The 27094-nt window shown below is 41.5% G+C and overlaps 1 protein-coding gene across 1 annotated transcript in view; it reads right to left on the bottom strand.

The window, feature by feature from the left end:
- Nucleotides 1–16664: 16664 nt before the first annotated feature.
- Nucleotides 16665–27094, bottom strand: part of LOC124718803 (protein disulfide-isomerase A5) — a 169300-nt gene continuing 158870 nt past the window's right edge. Inside the window, exon 10 of the mRNA XM_047244417.1 lies at nt 16665–21124. Coding sequence (XP_047100373.1) covers nt 20871–21124 — 254 coding nt within the window. The 3' untranslated portion in view covers nt 16665–20870. The remainder of the gene's footprint in view (nt 21125–27094) is intronic.

Here is a 27094-nt window from a genome sequence, read left to right on the forward strand (position 1 = left end):
GAGAACGGAGAGACTGCCGGAGCAGCCGAGGAACGGCAGCTGTAAGAATACAAGAATATACAGAAAGTGTTACATTACTGGTCTTCTGTCGCCTCTTATCTCAACTACATCAATGTTCACTCTGTGACGGCTACATTCTTTAAACAGTTCCTTAAATAATTCGAGTCAATACCATTGAAGTTGATGCATATTTGTCACTCGTTACGCTGGTGATAATAATGCTACTACAGATGATGGTAACCAACGACCAGTCATAATAATTCAGATGAGTGTTGCAGACTGACTGTACAAACCTAATGCACCAAAGGCTCAACCGTGACTAACTTTAACATAATCCGCAGTTTCTATTTAAAAACTGACATAGGAAGACTTTTAAGTAACTTTGCATTTTAAAGTTATTACCGTGCATATTCAATTACGACATAAATGTCTGGAAAAATAGGAAATACATTATACACTTTGGAAAATGAAGTTTTTGTTTAACTATTGACCATACATTTTTCAAAGGGCGTTAATAGCAAAGACTGCTAAGAAATTACTGGTAACTCAAATTTTATATTTGAAAATTTTTTCATAACTAATATGTTATTTAAGTGAGAATATACATTTCTGGATACAGAAAAATTAGGACTTTGTTCAAGACAGTAACATTATATTTTTTAGAAGATTACATTTTAAGCTTTATACGGTCTTCAAATTTTAAAACAATGATAATGAGGGGTTTTCAAAAATGACACGACAATCCCAAGATAAGCAATTGTTACTGAGATCAGATTTTTAAATGCACGAAGTTTTCCTGGATTGTAAATTTTTGATATTTTCTTACAGATAATGTTCCTACATGAACTACTTACACTCTGAATTATAAACACTAGTGAAACACAGCTTGGAAAAGAAACACTATACTTCAATTATATGTGGTAAATGTACCGAGAATATAAAAAAAAGAGAACGGACAGAAAAAGGTATTTATAATGGCTGTGGTTATACAGAGAGTGCAAATTAATCCATCTTGCTACATTTTAAAGGGTACATAATATCTTTTTTTCAGTTTTTATGGAGAATATATAATGATAACTGGGCACCTATCACACAAAAACTTCAAAGAGTTGAAGGGTATTTAATCATCAACTTGGGACAACCTGATGCCACAACACTTACAGCAGGTGTGAAGAATAGATTAAAACTGTGCTGGGAAAAATACAAGAAGAAAGTGAAAAGAAAGGTCTGACACCACACTTGAAGGAAACAAAACTTCTAGCTATATCAAAAAGCTGAGGAAGTTGCAGTTCGGAAAAACTGCTGCAACAAAAAAGAAGCACATTGTTTAAAAAAAAAAAACTTTCTCTACTAACCAAAATAGAAATTGTAGAAATTAGTGCTGAATATGTAATGAAACCCCCCCATGAACCATGCACCTTGCCGTTGGTGGGGAGGCTTGCGTGCCTCAGCGATACAGATAGCCGTACCGTAGGTGCAACCACAACGGAGGGGTATCTGTAGAGAGGCCAGACAAACGTGTGGTTCTTGAAGGGGGGCAGCAGCCTTTTCAGTAGTTGCAGGGGCAACAGTCTGGATGATTGACTGATCTGGCCTTGTAACACTAACCAAAACAGCCTTGCTGTGCTGGTACCACGAACAGCTGAAAGCGAGGGGAAACTACGGCCGAAATTTTTCCCGAGGGCATGCAGCTTTACTGTACGATTAAATGATGATGGTGTCCGCTTGGGTAAAATATTCCAGAGGTAAAATAGTCCCCCATTCGGATCTCCGGATGGGGACTACTCAAGAGGACGTCGTCATCAGGAGGAAGAAAACTGGCGTTCTACGAATCGGAGCGTGGAATGTCAGATCCCTTAATCGGGCAGGTAGGTTAGAAAATTTAAAAAGGGAAATGGATAGGTTAAAGTTAGATATAGTGGGAATTAGTGAAGTTCGGTGGCAGCAGGAACAAGACTTTTGGTCAGGTGAATACAGGGTTACAAATACAAAATCAAAAAGGGGTAATGCAGGAGTAGCTTTAATAATGAATAGGAAAATAGGAGTGCGGGTAAGCTACTACAAACAGCATAGTGAACGCATTATTGTGGCCAACATAGATATGAAGCCCACGCCTACCACAGTAGTACAAGCTCTGCAGATGATGAAGAAATTGATGAAATGTATGATGAGATAAAAGAACTTATTCAGGTAGTGAAGGAGGATGAAAATTTAATAGTCATGGGTAACTGGAATTCGATGGTAGGAAAAGAAAAGAGAAGGAAACTTAGTAGGCGAATATGGATTGGGGCTAAGAAATGAAAGAGGAAGCTGCGTGGTAGAATTTTGCACAGAGCATAAATTAATCATAGCTAACACTTGGTTCAAGAATCATGAAAGAAGGTTGTATACCTGGAAGAACACTGGAGATACCATATAATGGTAAGACAGAGATTTAGGAACCAGGTTTTAAATTGTAAGACATTTCCAGGGGCAGATGTGGACTCTGACCACAATCTATTGGTTATGAACTGTGGATTAAAACTGAAGAAACTGCAAAAAGGTGGGAATTTAAGGAGATGGGACCTGGATAAACTGAAAGAACCAGAGGTTGTACAGAGTTTCAGGGAGAGCATAAGGGAACAACTGACAGGAATGGAGGAAAGAAATACAGTAGAAGAAGAATGGGTAGCTTTGAGACATGAAATAGTGATGTCAGCAGAGGATCAAGTAGGTAAAAAGACGAGGGCTAGTAGAAATCTTTGGGTAACAGAAGAGATACTGAATTTAATTGATGAAAGGAGAAAATACAAAAAATGCAGTAAATGAAGCAGGCAAAAAGGAATACAAATGTCTCATAAACGAGATCGACAGGAAGTGCAAAACTGCTAAGCAGGGATGGCTAGAGGACAAATGTAAGAATGAAGAGGCTTATCTCACGAGGGGTAAGATAGATACTGCCTACAGCAAAATTAAAGAGACCTCTGGAGAAAAGAGAACCACTTGCATGAATATCAAGAGCTCAGACGGAAACACAGTTCCAGCAAGGGAACCTTCCCATCGCACCCCCCCTCAGATTTAGTTATAAGTTGGCACAATGGATAGGCCTTGAAAAACTGAACACAGATCAATCGAGGAAACAGGAAGATGTTGTGTGGAACTATGAAAAAATAAGCAAAATATACAAACTGAATAGTCCATGCTCAACATAGGCAATATCAAGGACGGCGGGAGCTCAGGAGCGCCGTGGTCCCGTGGTTAGCGTGAGCAACTGCGGAACGAGAAGTCCTAGGTTCAAGTATTCCCTCGAGTGAAAAGTTTATTTTCTTTATTTTCGCAAAGTTATGATCTGTCCGTTCGTTCATTGACATCTCTGTTCACTGTAATAAGTTTTGTGTCTGTGTTTTGCGACCACACCGCAAAACCGTGCGATTAGTAGACGAAAGTACGTGTCTCTCCAATGGGAACCGAAAACATTTGATCGCAAGGTCATAGGCCAACCAATTCCTCCACAGGAAAACACGTCTGATGTATTCTATACGACACTGGTGACGGCATGTGCGTCACATGACAGGAATATGTTGTCGACCCACCTAACTTGCACACTTGGCGAATGGGTAAAAAGATTCTTCTACCTTGCCCGATTTAGGTTTTCTTGTGGATGTGATAACCACTCCCAAAAAAGTGATGAAAACATGAGTGTTTGTCACATAAACTGCAACAAATGAATGCAACAGTTTCACAGTCGCATAGTTTTCCCTGTGCTCTGTCAAAACATATGTTTTTAACGTTTTCAAATTTTTCCGTGTGTAGACCGTCAAATCCTGCATATGTCAAAGTGAATCTGAACATGTCATGGAATCTTGGAGAGCGAAGTTGATTATGTGTGAGTGCCTGAACTTTGATAATTGTCTGAAAATAAAAAATTAAAATTTTCTCACAAGGGAAGACTTGAACCACAGACCTCTTGTTCCGCAGGTGCTCACGCTAACCACGGGACCACGGCGCTCCTGATCTCAAACAGCCCTAATGTTGCCTATGTTACACATGGACTACTCAGTTTTTATATTTTGCTTATTTTTTTTCATAGTTCCATACAACTTCTTCCGCTTTCTCGATTGATCTGTGTTCAGTTTTTCAAGGCCTATCCACTGTGCCAACTTATAACTAGATCTGAGGGGGGTGCGATGGGGAGGTTTCCTTGTAAGCAAAGAAAGAAAAGCAGAAAGGTGGAAGGAGTATACAGAGGGTCTATACAGGGGCGATGTTCTTGAGGACAATATTATGGAAATGGAAGAGGATGTAGATGGAGATGAAATGGGAGATATGATACAGCGTGAAGAGTTTGACAGAGCACTAAAAGACCTAAGTCGAAACAAGGCCCCGGGAGTAGACAACATTCCATTAGAACTACTGACAGCCTTGGGAAAGCCAGTCCTGACAAAACTCTACCATCTGGTGAGCAAAATGTATGAGACAGGCGAAATACCCTCAGATTTCAAGAAGAATATAAGAATTCCAATCCCAAAGAAAGCAGGTGTTGACAGATGTGAAAATTACCGAACTATCAGTTTAATAAGTCACAGCTGCAAAATACTAACGCGAATTCTTTACAGACGAATGGAAAAACTGATAGAAGCCGACCTCGGGGAAGCTCAGTTTGGATTCCGCAGAACTCTTAGAAGAAAGATTAAGGAAACGCAAACCTATGTTTCTAGCATTTGTAGACTTAGAGAAAGGTTTTGACAATGTTGACTGGAATACTCTCTTCCAAATTCCAAAGGTGGCAGGGGTAAAATACAGGGAGCAAAATGCTATTTACAATTTGTACAGAAACCAGATGGCAGTTATAAGAGTCGAGGGACATGAAAGGGAAGCAGTGGTTGGGAAGGGAGTAAGACAGGGTTGTAGCCTCTCCCCGATGTTATTCAATCTGTATATTGAGCAAGCAGTAAAGGAAACAAAAGAAAAATTCGGAGTGGGTATTAAAATCCATGGAAAGGAAATAAAAACTATGAGGTTCGCCGATGACATTGTAATTCTGTCAGAGGCAGCAAAGGACTTGGAAGAGCAGTTGAACGGAATGGACAGTGTCTTGAAAGGAGGATATATGATGAACATCAACAAAAGCAAAAAGAGGATAACGGAATGCAGTCGCATTAAGTCGGGTGATGCTGAGGGAATTACATTAGGAAATGAGACACTTAAAGTAGTAAAGGAGTTTTGCTATTTGGGGAGCAATATAACTGATGATGGTCAAAGTAGAGAGGATATAAAATGTAGACTGGGAATGGCAAGGAAAGCGTTTCTGAAGAAGAGAAATTTATTAACATCAAGTATAGATTTAAATGTCAGGAAGTCGTTTCTGAAAGTATTTGTATGGAGTGTAGCCATATATGGAAGTGAAACGTGGAAGATAAATAGTTTACACAAGAAGAAATAGAAGCTTTCAAAATGTGGTGCTACAGAAGAATGCTGAAGATTAGGTGGGTAGATCACATAACCAATGAGGAAGTATTGAATAGGATTGGGGAGAAGAGAAGTTTGTGGCACAACTTGACCAGAAGACGGGATCAGTTGGTAGGACATGTTCTGAGGCATCAAGGGATCACAAATTTAGCATTGGACGGCAGCGTGGACGGTAAAAATCGTAGAGGGAGACCGAGAGATGAATACACTAAGCAGATTCAGAAGGATGTAGGTTGCAGTAGGTACTGGGGGATGAAGAAGCTTGCACAGGATAGAGTAGCATGGAGAGCTGCATCAAACCAGTCTCAGGACTGAAGACCACAACAACAACAATGTTGTCTTTTTAACATACAAAGGCTGGAAGAATATTTTCTTAGAGATGCGAATTAGATGTAAAGTGCAATTTTAAGTAACATTTTCTACAGATTTACATTTACAAACCTCACTTCTTACCAATTACCTTTCTTTCCTAACTCTTCATGTGCTTCACTATATTTCAATAGTTTGATGACCACTTGTAATTTTGTTGATGAACACACTCAAACTTAACAAGTCTGTTGCAAATTTTGCTTGCATTCCTACATATATTGCTCAACTTCTTAGTTATATGACAAATGGTAGTTTATTTTTATGTAAAATTTTATCTCAATAATAGAAAGTTGTGGTTAAGATTTCTTTTTTTCTCCTCTTTCATGGCTTAACAGTTGATGCAACTAGGCTCTAAAATGCTCTCAGATTGTGGGGGAGAGTACTTTTAGAAAACACACACACACACACACACACACACACACACACACTCACCTACTGATGGCAGCTTTTGAAAGTCATCTCAGACATTATTTCTACATAAATTTTGTGAGGTTTACCTTCAGGAGGCAACATGACACTATCCTGGCTTTTGGAACTATTAGTCCCTTCATCGTGGAGGAGTGAGGAAAGGAACAGCAGCTCACTCTTGACTCCAACACAAGAGGGACTCGTGGGTAGTGGGGGTGCAATTGACACAGATGAAGGGGAGGCACTGGAGAAAGTACAAACAAGCTGTGTCCAAAGATGACAGAAGGGCACAATGAGAACTAAGGATAGATTACTGCAAGTAAGATCTGAGACAGAATAAAGAGAAAGAGGCAAGGGAGAAGACAGTGACAGTGACAGTAAAACAAAACACTGACAGTTACAATGTCTTCGTTTATACGGTGTCTGTACCTTCACAGTACAATATATCTCAGACACGTAGGTAGACAGACACTGTCACTGACGACTACGGCAGTGGTAAACATTACAAAATAGATTCGCATTCTGCAACTATACACTAACGTCAGCTGTTTCTCTCGACAGGCAAAAATGACAATACAGCATTTGTCTCGCTATGCAGGAATCGCGAATTGTGTGAGCGTAAGGGTCGTGACTACGTAACGTACAGAAATTTGGACAAATCCCGGACGTTTGCTCAGGTAACCGAAGTGGTCAACGTGACTGCTCACAATAAGCGGGAAATGCAGGTTCGAGTCTCAGTCGGGCACAAATTTTCGTGTGTCGCAAATAGTGGATGTCGACGTATCACCGCAATGTGCGAATCTATTTTGTCACGAAAAAATAAAATTGATAAAGAAAATAAATGATACACAATAAAGCTTCAAATAGCAAGATGTGAGAGTTCAGAACCAGTTATGGTTATGGGGATCCAAATGTCCCGCAAGGTACAGAAGAAGCAGCAGCAGCAGTGGGTACTCCACTCGCGGTAGAGTGCTGACTGACGGCTGTACACAGGCACGCAACCCTGCCGTGTCCAATCGTGCACTTTAGTGGCAGTCACACCAACACAGAACAGTATGATGTCAACACGAGTTAGTCATTGACAACATGCACAGTTTTGCTAGTTGTTCTGCCTTTGATATTACAGGATTTACCACTGGTGGGAAAGAGTGGGTGGCTGTTGTTGTTGCCGATGATGATGATATTATTTTAGGTGAAAGGCCCTCAACATCAAGCTCGTTAGCACCCTGACGAAAAGTCAGCGTGCCAATTTCGCGGGTGGAGAAGAAGGTTGTCCCCACATGTCAAGCAGTTTATAATGCACTGAAGTCTGCCTCCCTTTCCCACCAATTTTGCGTCGAGGCCCGACAGTCCACACAATTTCACCACTCTCGTATCGTGAGAACCGGTATTGGCGAAGACGGTGGACAGATCTCAGTCGGGAATGAGGGCTGCCCCGACATCGGTACATAGGATACACTTTGCCAAAATATGCCAAACTGAAAGTGGCGTGCCACGGACCTCACAGAGTGGTGGATCCTCCCACGTGTTAAAGGGCCGCGTCTGACGCACAGCCCAAGTCCGCCAAGCACGTGTGACCAATTTGAGCGACCGCAGTTCGTTTTCTGTCACCTTCGACCATTCGGTCTCCCACTGGCGCGCGATACGCATCAGAAAATGAGACGACCTCCTCGCCAACATTTCAATGCCACAGCAAGGAGTCGTGTGTGAGCTGAATCGACTGGCCTACATTCGGTAAAGCACTTGCAGTGCACCGGTCGAGTCGGAATATACGAGAAACCGCGTATACTGAGGTGTCTGCGAATCGTCTCCGGTGCCGCGATAGTGCCATATAACTCCGCATCGTAATTTGTAAATTGTCCCGGAAGGTGCACTTTGAAAACCCTGTCGTGGAAAACGGCGGAACAACTGAGGACATTCTCTCGCTGGGATTCGTCTCTATAAACAGTGATACAACTACGGTACATACTAAAAATGGAAGAAAACGAAGTTGTAAAAATGTACTCCGGATTACAAGTTCTCTCTACAGCATCGAGCTCAAAATCACTCCAGGTCCCCGGAGACACCCGGACGGCAACGCGTCCCGAACCCGATTGCGTATCCGGAGGTCCGATAGACCCAGATCCTCGAGACAGACAGTAACACGCACCCGGGACGGCTCAGTCGCGGGGCCGATTCCTGAACAGCTGTTTGAAGGTTTAAAGTTGGGTCGGACCACAGCACTATATGCCAACTGCTGAGGTGACACGGAGAATTTTAGTGCCTGTCGAGCCGAGAGGATATGTCGCCAAAACTGGAGTTGTGGATCACCGGCATCTGCAGACACACTCTTAACTGGGCCGGTCCGAAAGGCTCCAGTCGATACCCGAGTGCCCTCACGGTGGATGGCATCTGACATCTCGAGGCAGGAAATACGGGCCGATCCTAGGCCACACTGCTACAATTTAAATGTGATCGAGTACCCTGTAGTGGGACTTTGAATTTCGCTCTGCTACACTCGTTCCCTCAGATATAAATTATACCGTCGCAGCAGTATGAGCGCTCGACGGCAGAGAAAATACTAAAATTGTAACTCTTTTTTTGTTTTCTATCCGTCTATTGTCACTTGAGAGTCGAAGCTTAATTCAGACATAAAAACTTATTAGCTAGTCTCGGTCTGATTAAGACGAAAAAACTTATTAATGTGTAGACGTATTGTGGAAGTTGTTATGAAATTCATAGGATAGAAGGAGCAACGTAAAATAAATTGCATTCAGTATCGAGATAATTTTAATTTCTATAAATTAGCGATTCCTGGACGATTGTAAGATTTTGGAGCAGCTATTACTTTTCATGCAGAAATGAAGTACGAGATTTTTGAAGACCCGGATGCCGCACGAAAGGAGACATGCTAACACGGTAAAGGATGAACTCTTATCTACGCCATTTCCCCCTGTTGATCACATTTTGTTATTCTCCGTTCTCCTTCAAATAATTTTTTTAGTGGAAATTGGTTTGACTTTTGCTCAGAAACGTCACAAGGACCACCCAAACAATAGCTTTTCCATATCACGAAGTCCAATAACTTTTCTGGAATACGAAGTCCAATTTTAATTTCATTCTTTCCCTTTTTTCACGGTCATTAACAATTTTAAAACCCCCTTTTTATTCACCATTTCTTCCCACATTTTCAACCTTTTCTTTTCTTCTCTACTCTTTTTCTTTTTTATTAACTATTACAACTGGCGACCGTGACAGGACAGATTGTCTGTCATCACTCGGTGCACTGCAAGCGCTTCACCGAATGTAGACCAGTCGATTCAGCTCACGCACGACTCCTTACTGTGGCATTGAAATGTTGGCGAGGAGGTCGTCTCATTTTCTGACGCGTATCACGCACCAGTGGGAGACCGAACAGTCGAAGGTGACAGAAAACAAACTGCGGTCACTCAAATGCATCACACGTGCTCGGCGGACTTCGCGTAAGCCTCACTGCTGGAAGGAGGTTCTGCTTACCGGGCTGTGCATCAGACGTGGCCCTTTAACACGTGGGAGGATCCACCACTCTGTGAGGTTCCGTGGCGTGCCACTTTCAGTTCAACATATTTTGGCACGCCTCCCTTTTCCACAAATTTTGCATCGAGGCCCGACAGTCCACATAATTTCACCACTCTCGTATTGTCGAAACCAGTATTGGTGAGGACGGCTGACAGATCTCTGTCGGGACTGAGGGCCGCCCTGACATCGGTATATAGGTTACACTTTGCTCCACAGTTTGCCTCACGAGGCCCGAGTCCACCACACCGGATGACACTGCTCAACAGACTGGACTGTCACCCGTCGAAGTGCTAGCCCGGACCGAGAGCACTTAACTTCGGTGATCTGACTGTGACCGGCAAGGCCGTCGGCTCCCGAAAGGATCTGGGAAAGTAAAAATGGCGTAAAAATATCTGAGAACGACACCGAATGAGAAAACAAAAGAAGTGAGCCAAAAGGGGAGGCCACGAGGTTTTCAGGTTTTTTCGCAGGTAACGGGATCGTCAGGAACATCTGCAAATGTCGAGATGCCCGAGAGCTGACGCTAGCCCTCTGCCGTACACTCTTCACGCTCGAGCACTACAAATGGAAGATCGATCCGGTCAAATTAGGGTACAGCTTCGAGTCGAGCGCCTGGCTACTGGGTGACGAAGAAAACACCCACACAATTTATCATCCGTTTCTGTGTTTGACATCCACACAGGCACCTCGTATGTAAGAAATGGACCTACCTGCTTAGAAAGGCAGAAGCATTTCAACTCCTTGACAAACCCATTTCACTGTAACAAGTAACAGTTATACATTCCGTACATCAAATGAACGATTCTCTTATCAAAATTATGTGGAGCGATTCAGTTTCCACGATATCTATACGGAATTAGTGTTAACATTAATGAACAGACATCTTTTTAGTCCTGCTTGTACAACTGCACTTAAAAACAAGTCGTTTCTTTCCCAGCTGCCAGTTTTTAAGTAGAAAATTGTCAATGGAATAGAAGCCATTGTCCAGGAGAAATGATTTTTCAATTAGGTTTCAAATTTGTTTTACTACATGTCAGACATTTTATGTTATTGACCAAATGATCAACAATTGTTGTTGCTGCATACTGAACTGCTCTGGGAGCCACTGACTGCTGTAATGCTGCATAAGGAAGGCCATTTTTCCCTCTAGTGTTGGAAAAAAAGGTCAGTACGCTTAGATGGAGTACCAATGTGTGTACTGAAACAATGCATAGAGATTATACAAGGTCCCTTAACAAATATAATAATTGAATTCTTCACATCAGGGACGTTTCCAGAGCAGTTCTTGCTTAAAAAAGGTAATGCAAAAGACATAGAAAATTACCGGTCCATTTCCCTGCTGTCACCATTCTCAAAAATAATAGAAGCAATTATGAAAGACAGATTAATGACTTCTCTGAGTAAATACAATCTTTTCAGCGAATCACAGCTTGGTTTCTTGAAGTGATAAAAATACAGAGTCAGCCATAGTAGAATTCACAAAAATTGTACTTGATGCTCTCAATAAAGATGAGTGTGTCACAGGCATATTTTTGGATCATTCTAAGGCCTTCGATATAGTCGATCACAAGATTCTATTAAAAGAATTAGAAGCATTTGGAATAAAAGGGGGTAACTAATGACTGGTTTCGATCATACCTAGCAGATAGCGTACAAAGAGTAGAGACAACACATACTTCAAATAGATATAAACATTTAGTAGATCTAAACATTTAGTAAAACACTGATCAGGACCAAAATACATTAATATAGGGGTTCTGCAAGGTAGCATATTAGGACTAATACTATTCCTGATATACATCAACGACTTTCCCAGTAGTGTCACTCGTGGTGAAAAAATTCTCTTCGCTGATGACAGCAATATTATAGTCATTGAGAAAACGAGAGAACTCCTTGCAGAGAAAGCAAATGAAACTCTCGAGGAAGTTTACTATTGGTCAATAAGCAATATAGTGACATTGAACATAAAGAAAACTAATGCCATGAATTTTAGTCTGAAGAGGGAAAATGACAGTGTTAAATTAAATGTAGATGGCACCTTTATAGACTATGTAACAAATGCAGAATTTCTAGGAATGAATATTGATTCTCAGTTGAAGTGGTGTGAACACACAAAGGCACTTGCAAACAGAATATCATTAGCATGTTATGCCCTTCGAGTCCTATCATCAGTGTGTAACATACAGTGTCTTTTAGTTACATACTATTCATATGTACACTCAGTTCTCAGCTATGGCATTCTGTTTTGTGGAACAAATGCACAAAACATGAACACAATTTTCAAACTCCAGAAAAGAACCATACAAATAATAACCAAAAATAGTAGTCAAGCTCACTGTAAAGATCTGTTCAAAACACTGGGGACTTTAACTGCTCTGTGTGAATACATTTACCAGTCAGTTGTACACATCAAAAATAACATTGGTAATTACTGCACAAACAGCTCTGTCCATGACCATGGAACAAGAGCTTGACTCAACTTACACTTACCAAGACAAAATAAACATAAAACTCAAAATAGTATTTTCTGCCAAGGAATAAAAATGTGCAATAAATTACCAAAAGAGATTAAAGAAATTGCAAAAATACTCTTATTTAAAAAGGCAGCTAAAAAGTACCTGTTATGCAATTCATTTTCTATATTGAAGGATTACTTAAATAAAACAGTAGGGGTTTGGTAAAAAAAAATTTTATACAAATAAATAATAATAATAATAATAATAGTAATGATTATAAAACATCCAACATTTCACATAACACGTTCACACTATGTTTTTATCCTTATTTTTTTTTCCTTTTCTAGGAATACTAACCGCCAAGCTGTGATAGCACAACACTAATACCTCTTTCTCTTTCTGAGCTCAACATCTCACTCATTCTAGAGGGATGGCGAATCAGTTTTTCAGGATAGCAATTGGGAAGTTGTGGTACAGAAAATGGCCCAGAGATCACCAGTGTGTGTGTGTGTGTGTGTGTGTGTGTGTGTGTGTGAAGTTTTATGAAACAATGTGTACATAATGTTTGCAGTGTCTGACAATGAGATATAAGTGGACAGTGTGGCATTACATTATTTAATAAGTTACTTGTAAAAAAAAGTATTGTATACCAGGAGGAAATCTACTGATTGTCTCTAACTAGAAGTCTATAAATGTATGCTTATACGATTGCGATTTAGCATATTTTAAATTGGTCTAAACTTGTAAATAGTTTGACACATTCTACATCCTAGTAAAAAGAGATCTACGGATGAATAAAGCAGCAGCAGCTGCTGCTGCTAGATTATTCGTGACGAATAAGTGAATAATATACTGTGATAGCACAGTTAAAATGCCTATTCCCTTAAAGATGTACCTACACGGTGTCTGTGGGTGTGAACACCACACATCATTCTTACTGCTCGCTTCTGTGCAATTGGTGCATTCTTTCTGAGTGACGAGTTACCCCAAAAAATTATTCTGTAAGATATTATTCAGTAGAAAAATGCAAAATATGTCAGCAAGCTGATTCATTTACTTCCAAGTTAGGAATTACACGAAGAATATTTCCAGAATGCTACGGGGTCAGACAGAGCCAGTGAAGAAACTGGATGCAAAAAATATTATAAAGGACAACCTGTACTTTAACAGAAATCAGTATCTTTCAGAATCTAGAACACACTCGAGCAATGCAGAGGGGGTGTCAAGAGAAAATCTGAAAGCTCGAAATCTTTGTTTATTCATTTATTTTTCCACCAAGTATTTAATAAGACACAAAATCTGGTACACATTTAGAAAATGAGATCCCACCGTGCAGTGGAGGCGCCGCCGTCCCGTCCCTCGGGACGGTCGGGACGGACGGGTCCGAACACCGACCCGTCCGCAATGTGCGGCTATCGGAACTCGTAAAAAACAAAATACAGGTCTGTAAATAGATATATTATTTATCAAAACACACTGACAAGGTTACAGACACCGAACATTGAACAATGACACACAATCTGTGCTTATCAAAGGCTACAGCAATGTAATTTTTGTTTCATTTACATCCACAGTACGAAATAATAGACACACGTGAAGAAGCTGACAGAAAGCTTACTACAAGAATATAAAGTTCTGTCAGTGACAGCACAGACACCTCACACAGACAGCTCACATAAAGTATACGTCAAAAATTACCCTGATTTTGCCATTTAGTTCTTACAATATGTGTACACATATATATGTATGTCAGTAGCACACAATATAAAAAGTTTAGTTTTATAACATTTTGATAGTTCCTTTTAGAAAAATATATGACAGCTTTAATCTAACTTTATACACACTACTATCAAAATCACATCTTACGTCAAAAATGACGTCAGTCCTCTTAAAACTTTCACACTCTATATTGTACAGGTCAAGTGAGAAGCATTCGGACCGCTTTACAATACGAGGAGACGAGCCGCAGCACGCCAGCCGAACAGAAGAGATTCCGATACCTGTCAGATACTGAATTACGTACGTGACAGAATGTGAGATCGACAAAAGAGCAGTTGGAGTCCAGAATTAAACAGTACAGTTAATACAGTGGCATAAGCTAAAATTTTGAACGATTAGAGGGAGAATTCAAACTACAACAACTTGCCGAGTTTTGCATATAAACTGTATGGTGCTGCTACAAATGATACAGCAACACAATTATTTTTAGAAGTTACTTACAAATTGAGCGAATGTGGCTGCTACAGTTTTGTTTATGTCATAATTATCAGTGAAACAGAGGGGGACAAATCAGGCAGGTTAGCAAAACTCAACATCTGCAACTGGCACCTGACTAGCTGAAGCAAAGGTCATTCTAGTGGTTCACGTGAGCAAAGAGTGTCTGCCTACTGCACAAACACAGTTAAGTAATACGATTGTTCACATAAGAATCAATTAACCATTTGCTAAATAGTTACATAAATAATCTAGGTTTGGGAATTTTGCATAATTTTACGTAATGCTGCAGCAAATTTTTGGATCTATTTGTCTGAGCTTACCGAGAACAAACGATTTCCTTATTCAAAAATTAGTTATAACCATAAAGACATTTAAATTCGTGCGGCACACTTAAAAAATATTTAAAACGAACGAGATTTGTAGGAACTGTAATGGCCATTCGACCTGTACAGTGTCTGAGCATCGATGTCGTATTAAAATTCCCGATTCAGAAAAATCGACTGTTGCCGAACACAGTGTTACAAATATGTTCGATTTGATATAAAATATCTTCTACACTTATCAGACTGGTGGCCGACATCGGGAATAACTCGGACATCGTCTGTAATTTTACTTTTGCAAGGATCGGGCTTTCAGTGAGAAATTTGCCGGGTCGGTGACGTTCCGACAGGGAACGCAGGCACTTACACGCCTCGCAGTTTGTTGACAGTCGGTGACGACTGAAACTGCCACCTAAAGGTGAGCTGTTATTCTAGTTCTACACAACAAGAATACTGAGAGTATCTTATACGAGTCAGATTTGTACTAAATGTCACATAAATTTGTGTAGCAATAAATGAATATCGTACGGGGTTTTTATATTGCTCAGTGTGTATCATGTTGTGTTCCACTTCAAAGCAGTCGCTCGGTGTTTTGCACGCTACAGTATTTACTGACAGACATTGTCTGATACAGGATTTATATGAAGACACATTAGCTCCAATGGAAAATGGAGGGGGAGGGGCGTAGTGTTATGCTGAGGAAACTGAAGGAGGAAGGTACAGCTGTGCCATCAATTTAAAGCTCATTAGAGATGGGACACCGACATTTATTACGTGTGTCAAAAAACACCTCACCTCAGCATTCGTGAAACTCGAGACAGAGAAATGACTCACAACCTCAAGCAGCACACCCACTTTTCCCAAGTACAAAGCAGATTGCTCAGTCACCACGCACTCTCATTCTGCTTTCAGAATTTCACATTAATGACTGTATTTCAGTCCGTACCAGGTCTGTCTCGTCGGAATCGACACGCTCTTTCTCCAGAGGAACGGCACGTACTGAGGTCAAATACTCTGACCTGGCATCAGTCTGATTTGTAACTGTGGACGAAGCCCGACCGACAGGCATTATGTGCACTGAGCAAAAATAATAGTGCATCGAGAATGGTTAGCTTCTAGCCAAAATCTAGATCTGCACAATCAAATTTAAAAAGGACGACTGATAGTTGCAATCTACAATTTACAAGTCAATATAACAGTCGTAGAGTGCGACAGCTTTCCGAATGGAAGGTAACCTGATCATTTGTAATAGTATTCATATTTATATATAAATACAAAGATGAGGTGACTTACCGAACAAAAACGCTGGCAGGTCGATAGACACACAAACAAACACAAACATACACACAAAATTCAAGCTTTCGCAACAAATTGTTGCCTCATCAGGAAAGAGGGAAGGAGAGGGGAAGACGAAAGGAAGTGGGTTTTAAAGGAGAGGGTAAGGAGTCATTCCAATCCCGGGAGCGGAAAGACTTACCTTAGGGGGAAAAAAGGACAGGTATACACTCGCACACACGCACATATCCATCCACACATACAGACACAAGCAGACACAAGCAGACATATGTCTGCTTGTGTCTGTATGTGTGGATGGATATGTGCGTGTGTGCGAGTGTATACCTGTCCTTTTTTCCCCCTAAGGTAAGTCTTTCCGCTCCCGGGATTGGAATGACTCCTTACCCTCTCCTTTAAAACCCACTTCCTTTCGTCTTCCCCTCTCCTTCCCTCTTTCCTGATGAGGCAACAATTTGTTGCGAAAGCTTGAATTTTGTGTGTATGTTTGTGTTTGTTTGTGTGTCTATCGACCTGCCAGCGTTTTTGTTCGGTAAGTCACCTCATCTTTGTATTTATATATAATTTTTCCCACGCGGAATGTTTCCTTCCATTATATTGATATCAGTATTCATATTTAGTGTCAGTTTCCTAAACAGCCCTTACGGGTCGTTTATTATGCTATCACTCAATAATTTCACAATACCTATTTTCTTTCCAAAAGTGCCCTGCATTCACAAACATTTTTTTGAAAGAAATTTCCACTATTGGCTGTAAATTACTATTAATTTATTTCACACATCACGATTTCAGCTTTATAGCCATGCTAGAGGGGAAGCTGAAATGTCGCAAAATGTCCGAGACACCTAAATGACACGTCACCATCGAAACACCTTATCTCTGGCCACACAGTCGCGTCATCGTATTACGGGATACGAGCGATGCGACCGGTTTATAAGACCGAGTTGGACATTTTGTGACGTTTAAACTTACACTCGAGAAAGGCTATAAAGCCAAAATCGTGATTATGTGAAATAAATTAATAGTAATTTACAATCAAATAGCAGAAGTTTCTTTCAAAACGTCCTACGTGACTGTGGTCCCTTATAATGCAAAAACTTAAAAATATAGTCCCTAATTACATTCACAACACTCAGTCTCACCTCTGACACTGTTTTTATTTCCTGACAGTGTTTCCACTGCCACGATCAATGCCGAACACCACACGAGCACTTAGCTCCTTACCCATTATCACATCGAAGTAACTTTGACATTAGAGGCTCGAAAGTAAATTTGAGAAATAACTTGAAGCTTTACAAAAAATGAAAGATATCCGGTAACTGTGCGAAAATACGGCCTACACAGGGATAAAAGATCATCGTTATAAACTAAGGGAAACCAGAGTTCACACAGAAAGATACCGGTGTTAGTTTTTTCCGTGTGCTATTCGAGATTGGAATAATAGAGAATTATCTCGAAGATGGTTCGATGAACCCTCTGCCGGGCACTCGAGTGCGATTAGCAGAGTGTCCGTGTGGATGTAGATTGTGAAAGTACAAATTTAACTATTAAAATAACTCAAAAGATTATAAATAACTTTTTGTGCATTTCCAATGCAGGTGCAGTGTGCTTACACAATTTTAGACATATTCAAATAACCAATGAAAATGCAGCTGAGGAACATCTTTCACACTCGTAGAAAGATCCCGTAAGTTATCTGAATACTCATTACATTCAGATTTTAGGCACATTTAAGTGATATGCTGCAAACTTCTCTCAAATACTGAGAAATATTTGACTCACAAAAGATATGAAAACATTCCATTTTCATACTAAATTTATGTACTTATGTATGCAACCTTGCAAATTACGTCCTCTCCCCAGAAACAATGAAAAACTGTTCCGAGAGAAAGCTCGGCAACAATATATACGTAGCAAACTCCTCGTGTAGGCCTACATATAAATTATGCAAACTCTCAGTGTTTCACTACAACAACAGAAGCGAGTATAACAAATATAATAATGCACGTGCTAATTAATACTCAGATGCTTATCCTTTAGCACAGAGTGAATAATAATGTAATTAATCAGCAATACAGAAAAGGTAGCACCAATGTTCTACTAAAAAGTAAAATGTAAATTACACACCAAAACAATACTCTTAACACATACAGCACTGTTAATGTCACTGCCGATTGCAGATCCACTCTCAGCTTATACAGAGCACACAAAACAACTTCTGATGTTTCATTTGAACAACGTACACACTTCCTATAGCACAATTTTGTTATGTGCGTAGGGGAAAGGCAGGACATAGGTATCCTATCTTATGTGGAAGATTATGCCTGGTCGACACTTGCTAATTTAAAATGCTGTGCCTTTACAGGAAGAAAACGTGATCCGTATATTTTCTACTGAACTGCATTCTGTAAATATATAATACATCAGTTAATAAACAAGAAGCCAGAATGCCCATAAAATGCTCAATAACTTTGTGGGTTCGTAGAGAGATTGTCACAGGCTTAGAGACATTGTGTGTCCCCATAGTGCCTGACATCTAATATGTGACTATCTCTAACCACAAGTATAATATAATCTGAAGTCGAATATCTCGAGGAACCCGTAATTCTTCACGGTTAGCACTGAAAATGACGTTCTTTACTGGTCGAGTGTAAAGGCAAGCATTTTGCAATCCACTTGGTGCTCTACAGATTACTACTTCTGGCTGAACACAGATTTCTCTCAAAGAAGAAATACTATTTTAGTGAAAATACTTTTTTTCAGTACATTTGGAGAACAAGAACCGTATTCAGAAATATAAAAATTGTAAAGTTAGGTGAGTTATGAAAGACCGACACTTTTTGATTTCTGGAACAAAAATTCACAGTAGTGCATGCAGTAAGAAAATAATAGAATTCATTATAGAAGTTGAGAGAAGTACAAAACAGCTCATAAAGTAACTTAGCAATTCTGATACGAATGGCATTTGCAAATAACTGTCCAACCAAAGTTTTTCACACTGGCCAGATAACTAAGCTATTATTTGTAACAATATAATGAAAAAGATAGCGCTCAGTGGAGTCAGCGGTGTTCCCCACGTTCTCGTACGGCTGCGAGACGTGGACTGCGGAGGCTAGAACGAGGTGCCACGAGATGTGGTGTCGGAGAAAGATGTTACGAATACCACAGACAGAAAGGAAAACTGATGCTTTCACTACAGAAGAACTTAGCATCACAAGAAACGTATCTTCCTGTGCCAGTTAAAGCTACTTCATGCTCCTTGGACACATTTTAGGAAGAAAGAGAATAATTTTTAAAGACCATATAGCAAGGCAATATTGAAGGTAGAATACCACAAAGAAGAATAACAAGTGAAGAAGACGTCTAGTCGAAGATACAGTTACACGAGAAATAAGGTCGTGACATTCTGCATTAAGTAAACCGGCTGATGATGATGATGATGATGATGATGATGATGATGATGGTGATGATGATGACAGCCACTGCCACCACCAGGTGGATTTACATCGATCAGATGTGGATGATTTGTATGTGCAAATTTTGAGTTATCTGTGGCCCCATCTTTAATCGGTGACAGGCTGTTTTTCCAGTCGTATTCACACGGCGTGCACTTCCTATGAAAATCTCTATAAATAGGTCATCCGTCTCGAGCTGACTGCAATCTAATTAAAAAGAATTACTTCAGATGCATTTTGCTATTATTTATAAAGCATCTTCCATTGTTATTGGTGTTTCTTTAAACATTCTGCTCCTACCCTCCTTGCTAGCAGCGGTTGGTGTCGAAAGACTTCATTTCACATTTGCACTTAGCAGTTTTTGGCATTCTACAATATTTCCTGTGCTGCATTATTTACACTTCACCGCCACATTGGCAGTGCGGAATGAGAAGCAGTTTACGAAAGTGAAGTGTAAACAAGGTAGTGCAGAAAATACTGCAGAATGCCAAAAACTTCCTAGTGCAGATGCGAAATGAAGGCTTTCGACACCAACCGCTGCTAGCAACGAGGGAAGGAACAGAATTATTAAAGAAACACCAATAACAGTGGAAGATGCATTATAAATGAAAGCGAAACGCGTCTGGTGTAATTCTTTTTAATTAGGTTGCAGTCAACTCGAGACAGATAACCTATATGACAGATTTTAACAGCTGCTGCAGCAGATGGCCACGCAAACAAACGTATTCTATAAATATACTTTATAGAAAGAGTATCTAGTGTAAATACAACTGGAAAAGAAGCCTTTCACGACAGGAAGATGATGTTTCAGATTGCATAAAAGCTAAACATACAAATTGTCCGTTCTTCACTAACTGAACCAGGTCCACCAGATGACAGCTGTGTAATCCTCAAAGGCGCAATGGGAGAATAATAAATGTACACGGTATCAATAACTTGTGCTTGCAATTCAAACATAAAAATAATAAATTGTCAGATCTACTACAGTGAGAAGGACGGTGACACATTGTGGCAGTAGGAAATCCTAAGAGTGAGACATTCAGTATCTACAACCACATCGACAAGGGCAGACAGAAGTGGGAGAATGTTACAGATAATACAGAGTGCAACTGTTACAAATCCCGTCACCTAAAATCGAGAAACAAAAGCTCACTCTTCACACTCCGACCCGACAAAATTGGCAGAGTGGAGAGCTCCGTACCTGAGGAACAGTCCCATTATACCTAGGTGAGACTACCGTTACAGATCGATTTGTGCAAATAAATTAGTGACGACGCCAATAAATACACCTCCGACAGACAGACTTCGGCACCGCATGAGAGGAATCTCTGCGGAGCTCGGGTCTTTCCTCTCCCTTCTCCTTCAGCTCAGAGCTCGTCACGTACGGCGGTCCTCAAGAACGACACGAACCCGTCCGCGGTTCTAGCACCCCGGTAGTCCCCGATTACGGAACCCGAGCGGAAGAGCTTCAGCGTAGGGAATCCCGGGACGTCGAAGCGGCCGCGCACAGTCGCCGCCGCCGAGGCGTCGATCGCCGCCACCGCCGCGCCCAGCTTCTCGTCGTGCGCGCGCTTTGCCGCCAGCGCGTAGTCCGCCTTCATGCTGCGACAGTGCCCGCACCCTGCGGGAAGGAGAAAGTTGCGGTCAGAGACACCTGGCAGCTAAACCTCTAGTCTCACCGAGGTACAGGCGACGCCTGACGTGTAAAAATGACCTGAGGGCGACGGAAGCAGAGTGTGCATCCACTGGACCGGGTTCGAGACACGGAACGACGGAAGATAACGGTGACTGCCATTTTATGTGAATTTGTGACTCGGCCGCAGTAACCGGCCACAGTTCAGATTTAATCACTACCTTAAAATTCAATGTCAGATGCTGCTCACAAAATTGCACAATAAATTGAACTGGGGGAAGCATTCTAAAGGACTATTCGTGCACATAAATAAATCTTTATTTGCAGTTCTGATATTCTGAGATGCAATTGCACGATAAATCGAACTGGGAGAAGCACTCTACAGGACTATTTGTGCACATAAATAAATCTTTATTTGCAGTTCTGATATTCTAAGATGCAAATAAAACAGCTAGCACACTTCACTTACTTTCAGTCCGTAATATCATTCTCGGCAGTACATCATTAAAAAAAGCTGGAGTTTTCAGACTAAAAGCACGTAATACGAATCATTTGTGTTGTTTGGCTCTTCAATCCAGGACCTGGCTCATTTGAAGGCTGTCCTCGAGCACAGTGGAGACTACGAGAAGCAGATTTGTCAGGCTACAGAGTTTGCGCTGTTCCCCAACCTGTCTCACATCAAAACACAACGTTCTCCAATCTTTGAGGGCAATACACCGTAGACACCGATGTCGTAATAGTGGCGGCGTCACCGAACTAGTCTCGGCAGTGGGAGCTGCGGAGGGCGACGTACGCGTCCCGTATGCCACGGAGGCCTGCAGGGGATGACAGCTCGCAGTTTGTTTTCGGTGGGACTCGGCCACCGCGGCATTCTCGTGATGCGGGCGACCGGACAGATCGCCGAATGTCGATTTTAGGATCCGGCAGTAAACCCGAAGAGACAGACAAAAATTAGTACGCGAGGAAAGCCCGAGCAGTCAAAACTCGGGGAACCCTCAGTGTTCGTGTCGTATATTGACGACCTGGCAGACGGTACTAACAGGCGAGGACTTCAGAAAGTAAGTCACACGCTCAGACCACTGCACGACAAGCGTGGTGCACTGTCAGGAGGCAGTACTAGTTCTGAGTTTCCTGCAGACACGGTTGTGACGTAGTGTGGGTAACAAGTGCGTCACAGCAGGAGGGCAGAATGGCACAGCTACTGAAAATGTGCTCCAGAGTTGAAGTATGCGGGACAGTACAATTATCGAGTGCAACTCGTCTAAATTGCACGCAGATTCACTGTGAAATCCTGGCAGCGTATCAACCGAATGCAATTTTGCATCCAGAAGTAGTGCGACGGTGCCGCCAATTTGACAGAGGTCGCGCAGATGGGGGCCGATGCCAGTCCAGAAGGGAGGCCGTTGACGTCGACCGCAGAGGACCGAGTCCGGGTACCGAGGAAGAACACGCCGGGCCGAAGAGATTTTCCACAGACGAGGCATTCGCGTGACCGAGGAGTGGAATTCTGCAGCTGAGAAACTAAACGGTCGGCAGAAAGTTTGACCGATGTTAAGAGAGACTCGGTGACTACACTGAAAAACAGTGTCAGATGTCTGTGTCACTTTGATGTGTAACACTGCATTCGACGAAAGTTACTTGGCCTGCCCTTATAATTTATAACTTGCATTTTGAAGTCCCCTCACAGTAATCTCAGACTTTTTGCAGGTGACATAATAATCAATAACGAACTATTATCTGAGAAGTGCTGCAGAAGTACTCAATCAGATCTGGATAAGGTTTAAAAGTGGTGCAAAGACTGGTAACTTACTTTAAAAGTGCAGAAATGTAAAATTACGCACTTAGACGTAGCAACTTACGGCTACAATATCAGTGAGTTACAAATCAATTCGATGACTTCGTGCAAGTGGCTGTGTAAAGCAATTTGTGAGGGTACAGAATAGAACGATCACACAGTTTTAGCTGTAGGTAACGCAGTTGGCAGACTCGGTCCCTTTGGTAGAATGCCGAAAGAATGAAGTCTGTCGCAAAGGACACCGGTTACAAAACAGTCGTGAACCTTCCCTCCGAATACTGCTGCGAGCTGTGCTGCAGGCAATGTGGAGTAGGGGGTCAGCTTTCTTCTCCGAGTGCAAAATAGTTTGTCGACGCCGACCTATGTAGGAAGAAACGATCGTCGTAATAGAACTAAGGAAATCGTAGCGCACACGGGAAGGTATAGGTGTTTGTTTTTTCGGTGCACTGTTTGATAGTGGAATAATAAGAGGATTTTTGTGAAGGTGGTTTGACGATCCCTCTGCCAGGCACTTAACTGTGATTTGCAGAGTAGGCTAGGCACGTAAGTAGAAGTAGACGCAGTGTCACTGGCTGCTGTGCTGCAGGTCGTCGGTTCAAATCTGATCAGTAGCAGATATCTGTTATTTCGTATTTATCATTTTTGAAAGGTTTATAATGTTTGCATACACTGGAATATTTGACGTCTGTACAAATAGCAGCAGACACTGTCCACAAAGCAGTTCTGTTCCGCATATATGTCAGTGTCTGTAATAAACATGCTGTCAATCTAAGTGTGTCACTTCACTAATGCCAACAGTTTCGGATTTGGACTCAATCGTGATTGCGACACGAAAGTACGGCTCGAGAGTGAGAGACCGGTACCGAATAGGAGTGACAGGAGACACCGAATATACAGGCTCAGTCTAAATGATCGAGTTTCAAAGCACTGTTTATTGACAAGTATAAAATGTGGAAAGATGAGTGATACACGAAAATATAGATACACTCGCCATTTTAAAAAGCCCGCCTCACGGCTCACACACAGGCTCGTCACTGTACCCTACAAGATGGTGGCAACGGAGAAGAAGAATTTAGTGTGTCGGAATATGCAAAGTGTTTGTCGGTTGAGAGCGATCGGCACGCATTTGTATGCAAATACGGGAAAGCTGCACCTAGTCACTAGAGCATTTTGCATCGGTATTACTAGTTGCACGATACCAGTTGTCTGTGAAAAAGAAAAAGAATGGAGTGACCGCCGTCTCAGAGGAAATTACGAAGTGCTCGCACGGCCCACAAAAATCGACAATACGTACAAACTGTAAATGGGGCATTCCGCAGAAAACACTTTGAAATGTCTTGCGGGGGCATTTGCATTTCGAACCCTACAGTTTGCAACTGCTACAACAATACTTAAGTCCAGAGGATTACGCTTGCTGACTGCAGTTTTGTACCCGAATGCAGCAAGTTACAGAAGACGATAACAACTACGTGGGGACGACGATATTCAGTGGCGAGCTGTCTCTGTACGTGTCGGGAAGTGTGAACCGTTACCGTGTGAGACTGTGAAATACAAAGTGAATCTCTTCTGCGCAATATCTGAGACAAAAGTGTACAGCCTATTTTTCTTCGCCAAAGCAGACGGTGACAGGTTCCGTGTACACGACACGACAATGTTGCAGTTGTGGTCGTCACCACAACTGACTGCCGGTTCCTCAATTTTCACCTTTCAACAGAATGGGGCTCCATCTCACTGGAGCACACCCGTCTAAGCCTTTCTCGACAGAGAACTGCCACACTGCCACACCGGACGTGCCAGTTCCTCCGTCGCCACGGCCACGGAGGTCGCCAGCTCTCGTGCCGCGCGATTTCTTCCCGTGGGGTTACGTCAGTGAAAAAGTTCACGTACCCCCCGACGCCGACAACGCTGCGAGAACTGCAGAGGTGCGTCACTGCCGCTGTGACAGACACCGACAGAATCGTGCTACCGAATGTACATACGGTACCGGATTACCGATCGGACGTGTACCAGGTGACGGGGGTCGCAGGCACTGAACATTTGTAGAATGCAGCAGAGCCTTCGTTTCTGTATCTGTCATTTCACATACCACCTGTCTCTGTACGTCACAAGAATGGCCAGAAGTTTGTAGGAACCGTGGGAGAACGTCACAGAAATGTCGAAAGTGTCACACACTCAGAGGGAGACACTCCAGTACCTGTATTAAATGCAGAATCTCGAGATATTCTTCCGCCTCACACACATCGCTCCCATAGGGACTCAGAAGACGAGATCAGACTAACTACAGCACGCACAAAGGTGCTTGACTGGTCATTCTTTCCATATTTGGTATCTGGTTGGGGGGGGGAGGAAGACCACTAATGTGGTGCATATCCTCTGCCATGTACTTCACACTGGTTTTCAGAGTGCAGTTGTACCTGGAGATTCAGATGTATGAAGGGCAAATTTCTGATGCTTTATTACAATCGCTAGTTCAGCTACAGAAGACACTAATACTTAGTAAAAAGGCCACTTAAATAATAATATTTATTTATTTATTTATTTATTCCATGTGATCTGATGGTACACAGTGTGTTGCAGATGTCGGAAAATATCATTTAACATTGTTAACATATATTAACATAGGCCTATAGTATCCTAATGAATTATAGTGCTCAATGTTTTCAATTTAACACAAACTGCAAGATTACTGTTCTAAGTATTCATTTACAGAGTAAAAACAATGACACAACAAATACGACTTCACAGCTTTGCTAAATTTTATGTTGTCTTCGATGGACTTAATACTAGTGGGAAGATTGTTGAACAGTTGGAGACCCGTGTGGAAAGCTCCCTTTTTACACAGTTGAGTGTTTGTACGTATAACGTGCAGGTTTGCATTTTTCCTGGTGTTGTGTTCATGTATTTCATTATTTTTTATGACTCTGGGGTCAGTTGGCACTATGTTGTTTCTGAAAAATTTTAGAGTCTCAAGAATGTAGAGGCAAGGCAGTGTAAGGATTTCCAACTGTCTGGAGATGTGTTTGCAGGAGTCTCTGGGTTTGCTCCCAGCAATAATCCTCATTGCTCTCTTCTGGATTCTGAATGTGCTCAGAGCAGTTGGAGAATTTCCCCAGAATATTACACCATATTTTAGGTGGGCTTGTATGTAAGCGTAGTATGCACTGGTTAATGTTTTCAGGCTAGTACATGTTTTCAGACAGTGCAAATCCTGGCATTTACCTTTCCTGTACATGTATTCCATTTCAGGTTATCTCGAACCCACAGACCCAGGAACTTGAAAACAGTGTCGGTATGTATTGACTGGTTATTTACAGTGACGAATGGCTGAGAGGAATTTGCATTTTGTGTTGTGTGGAAGTTCGTGGAAGCTGTCTTTTTGGTGTTGATTGTTAATCTGTTGATTTTTGCCCAGTTGCTAAGTTGTTCAGTGGCCAAGTTCACAGCTTTTTGCACAGGCTCTGTATTCTCCCCTTTGAGGAGTACAGTTGTGTTATCAGCAAATAATATTGTTTTGTGTGCTTCAACATTCAGGCTCAAGTCATTAATATACAGGAGGAAAAGTTGAGGTCCCAATACTGAGCCCTGTGGTACACCTTGCTTAACAGTTTTATTACTTGATACTATTTCGGTTATTGAGTTGCTTTGTCTATTAGTGTATTTCATGCTGACACTCTGCATCTGACTGGTTAGGAATGTAGCAATCCAGTTGTTTGCAATTCCTCTGATACCATAGTGTTCTAATTTTTCCAGTAATATTTTGTTGTCAACAGTGTCAAAAGCCTTTGACAGATCCAGAAATATGCCTGTTATGGGTTGTTTTCTATCTAACAGTTCTAATAGCATATTTACGCAATCATTTTTTTTGTACATTATTTTTTGAAAAACTTTAGAAAAGCAGGATGAGATTGAGATAGGCCTGTAGTTATTCATATCTTTATTATCATCTTTTTTGAAGACAGGAATTACTTTAGAAAGTTTCAGAGCTTCAGGGAAGATACCTGCCTGGAAAGAACAGTCACAGAGGTGAGTTAATGGTTCAGCAATTGCGTGTTCACAATTTTTTATTACAGCTGCTGGGAGACCATCAATTCCAGCTGAATATGAATTTTTTAACACTCTGAGGGCTTTTGCAACAACAAGTTTACGAGTTAGAAAGTGCTTTT

The sequence above is a fragment of the Schistocerca piceifrons genome, chromosome 10 (assembly GCF_021461385.2).
Source record: "Schistocerca piceifrons isolate TAMUIC-IGC-003096 chromosome 10, iqSchPice1.1, whole genome shotgun sequence".
Lineage (NCBI taxonomy): Eukaryota > Metazoa > Arthropoda > Insecta > Orthoptera > Acrididae > Schistocerca > Schistocerca piceifrons.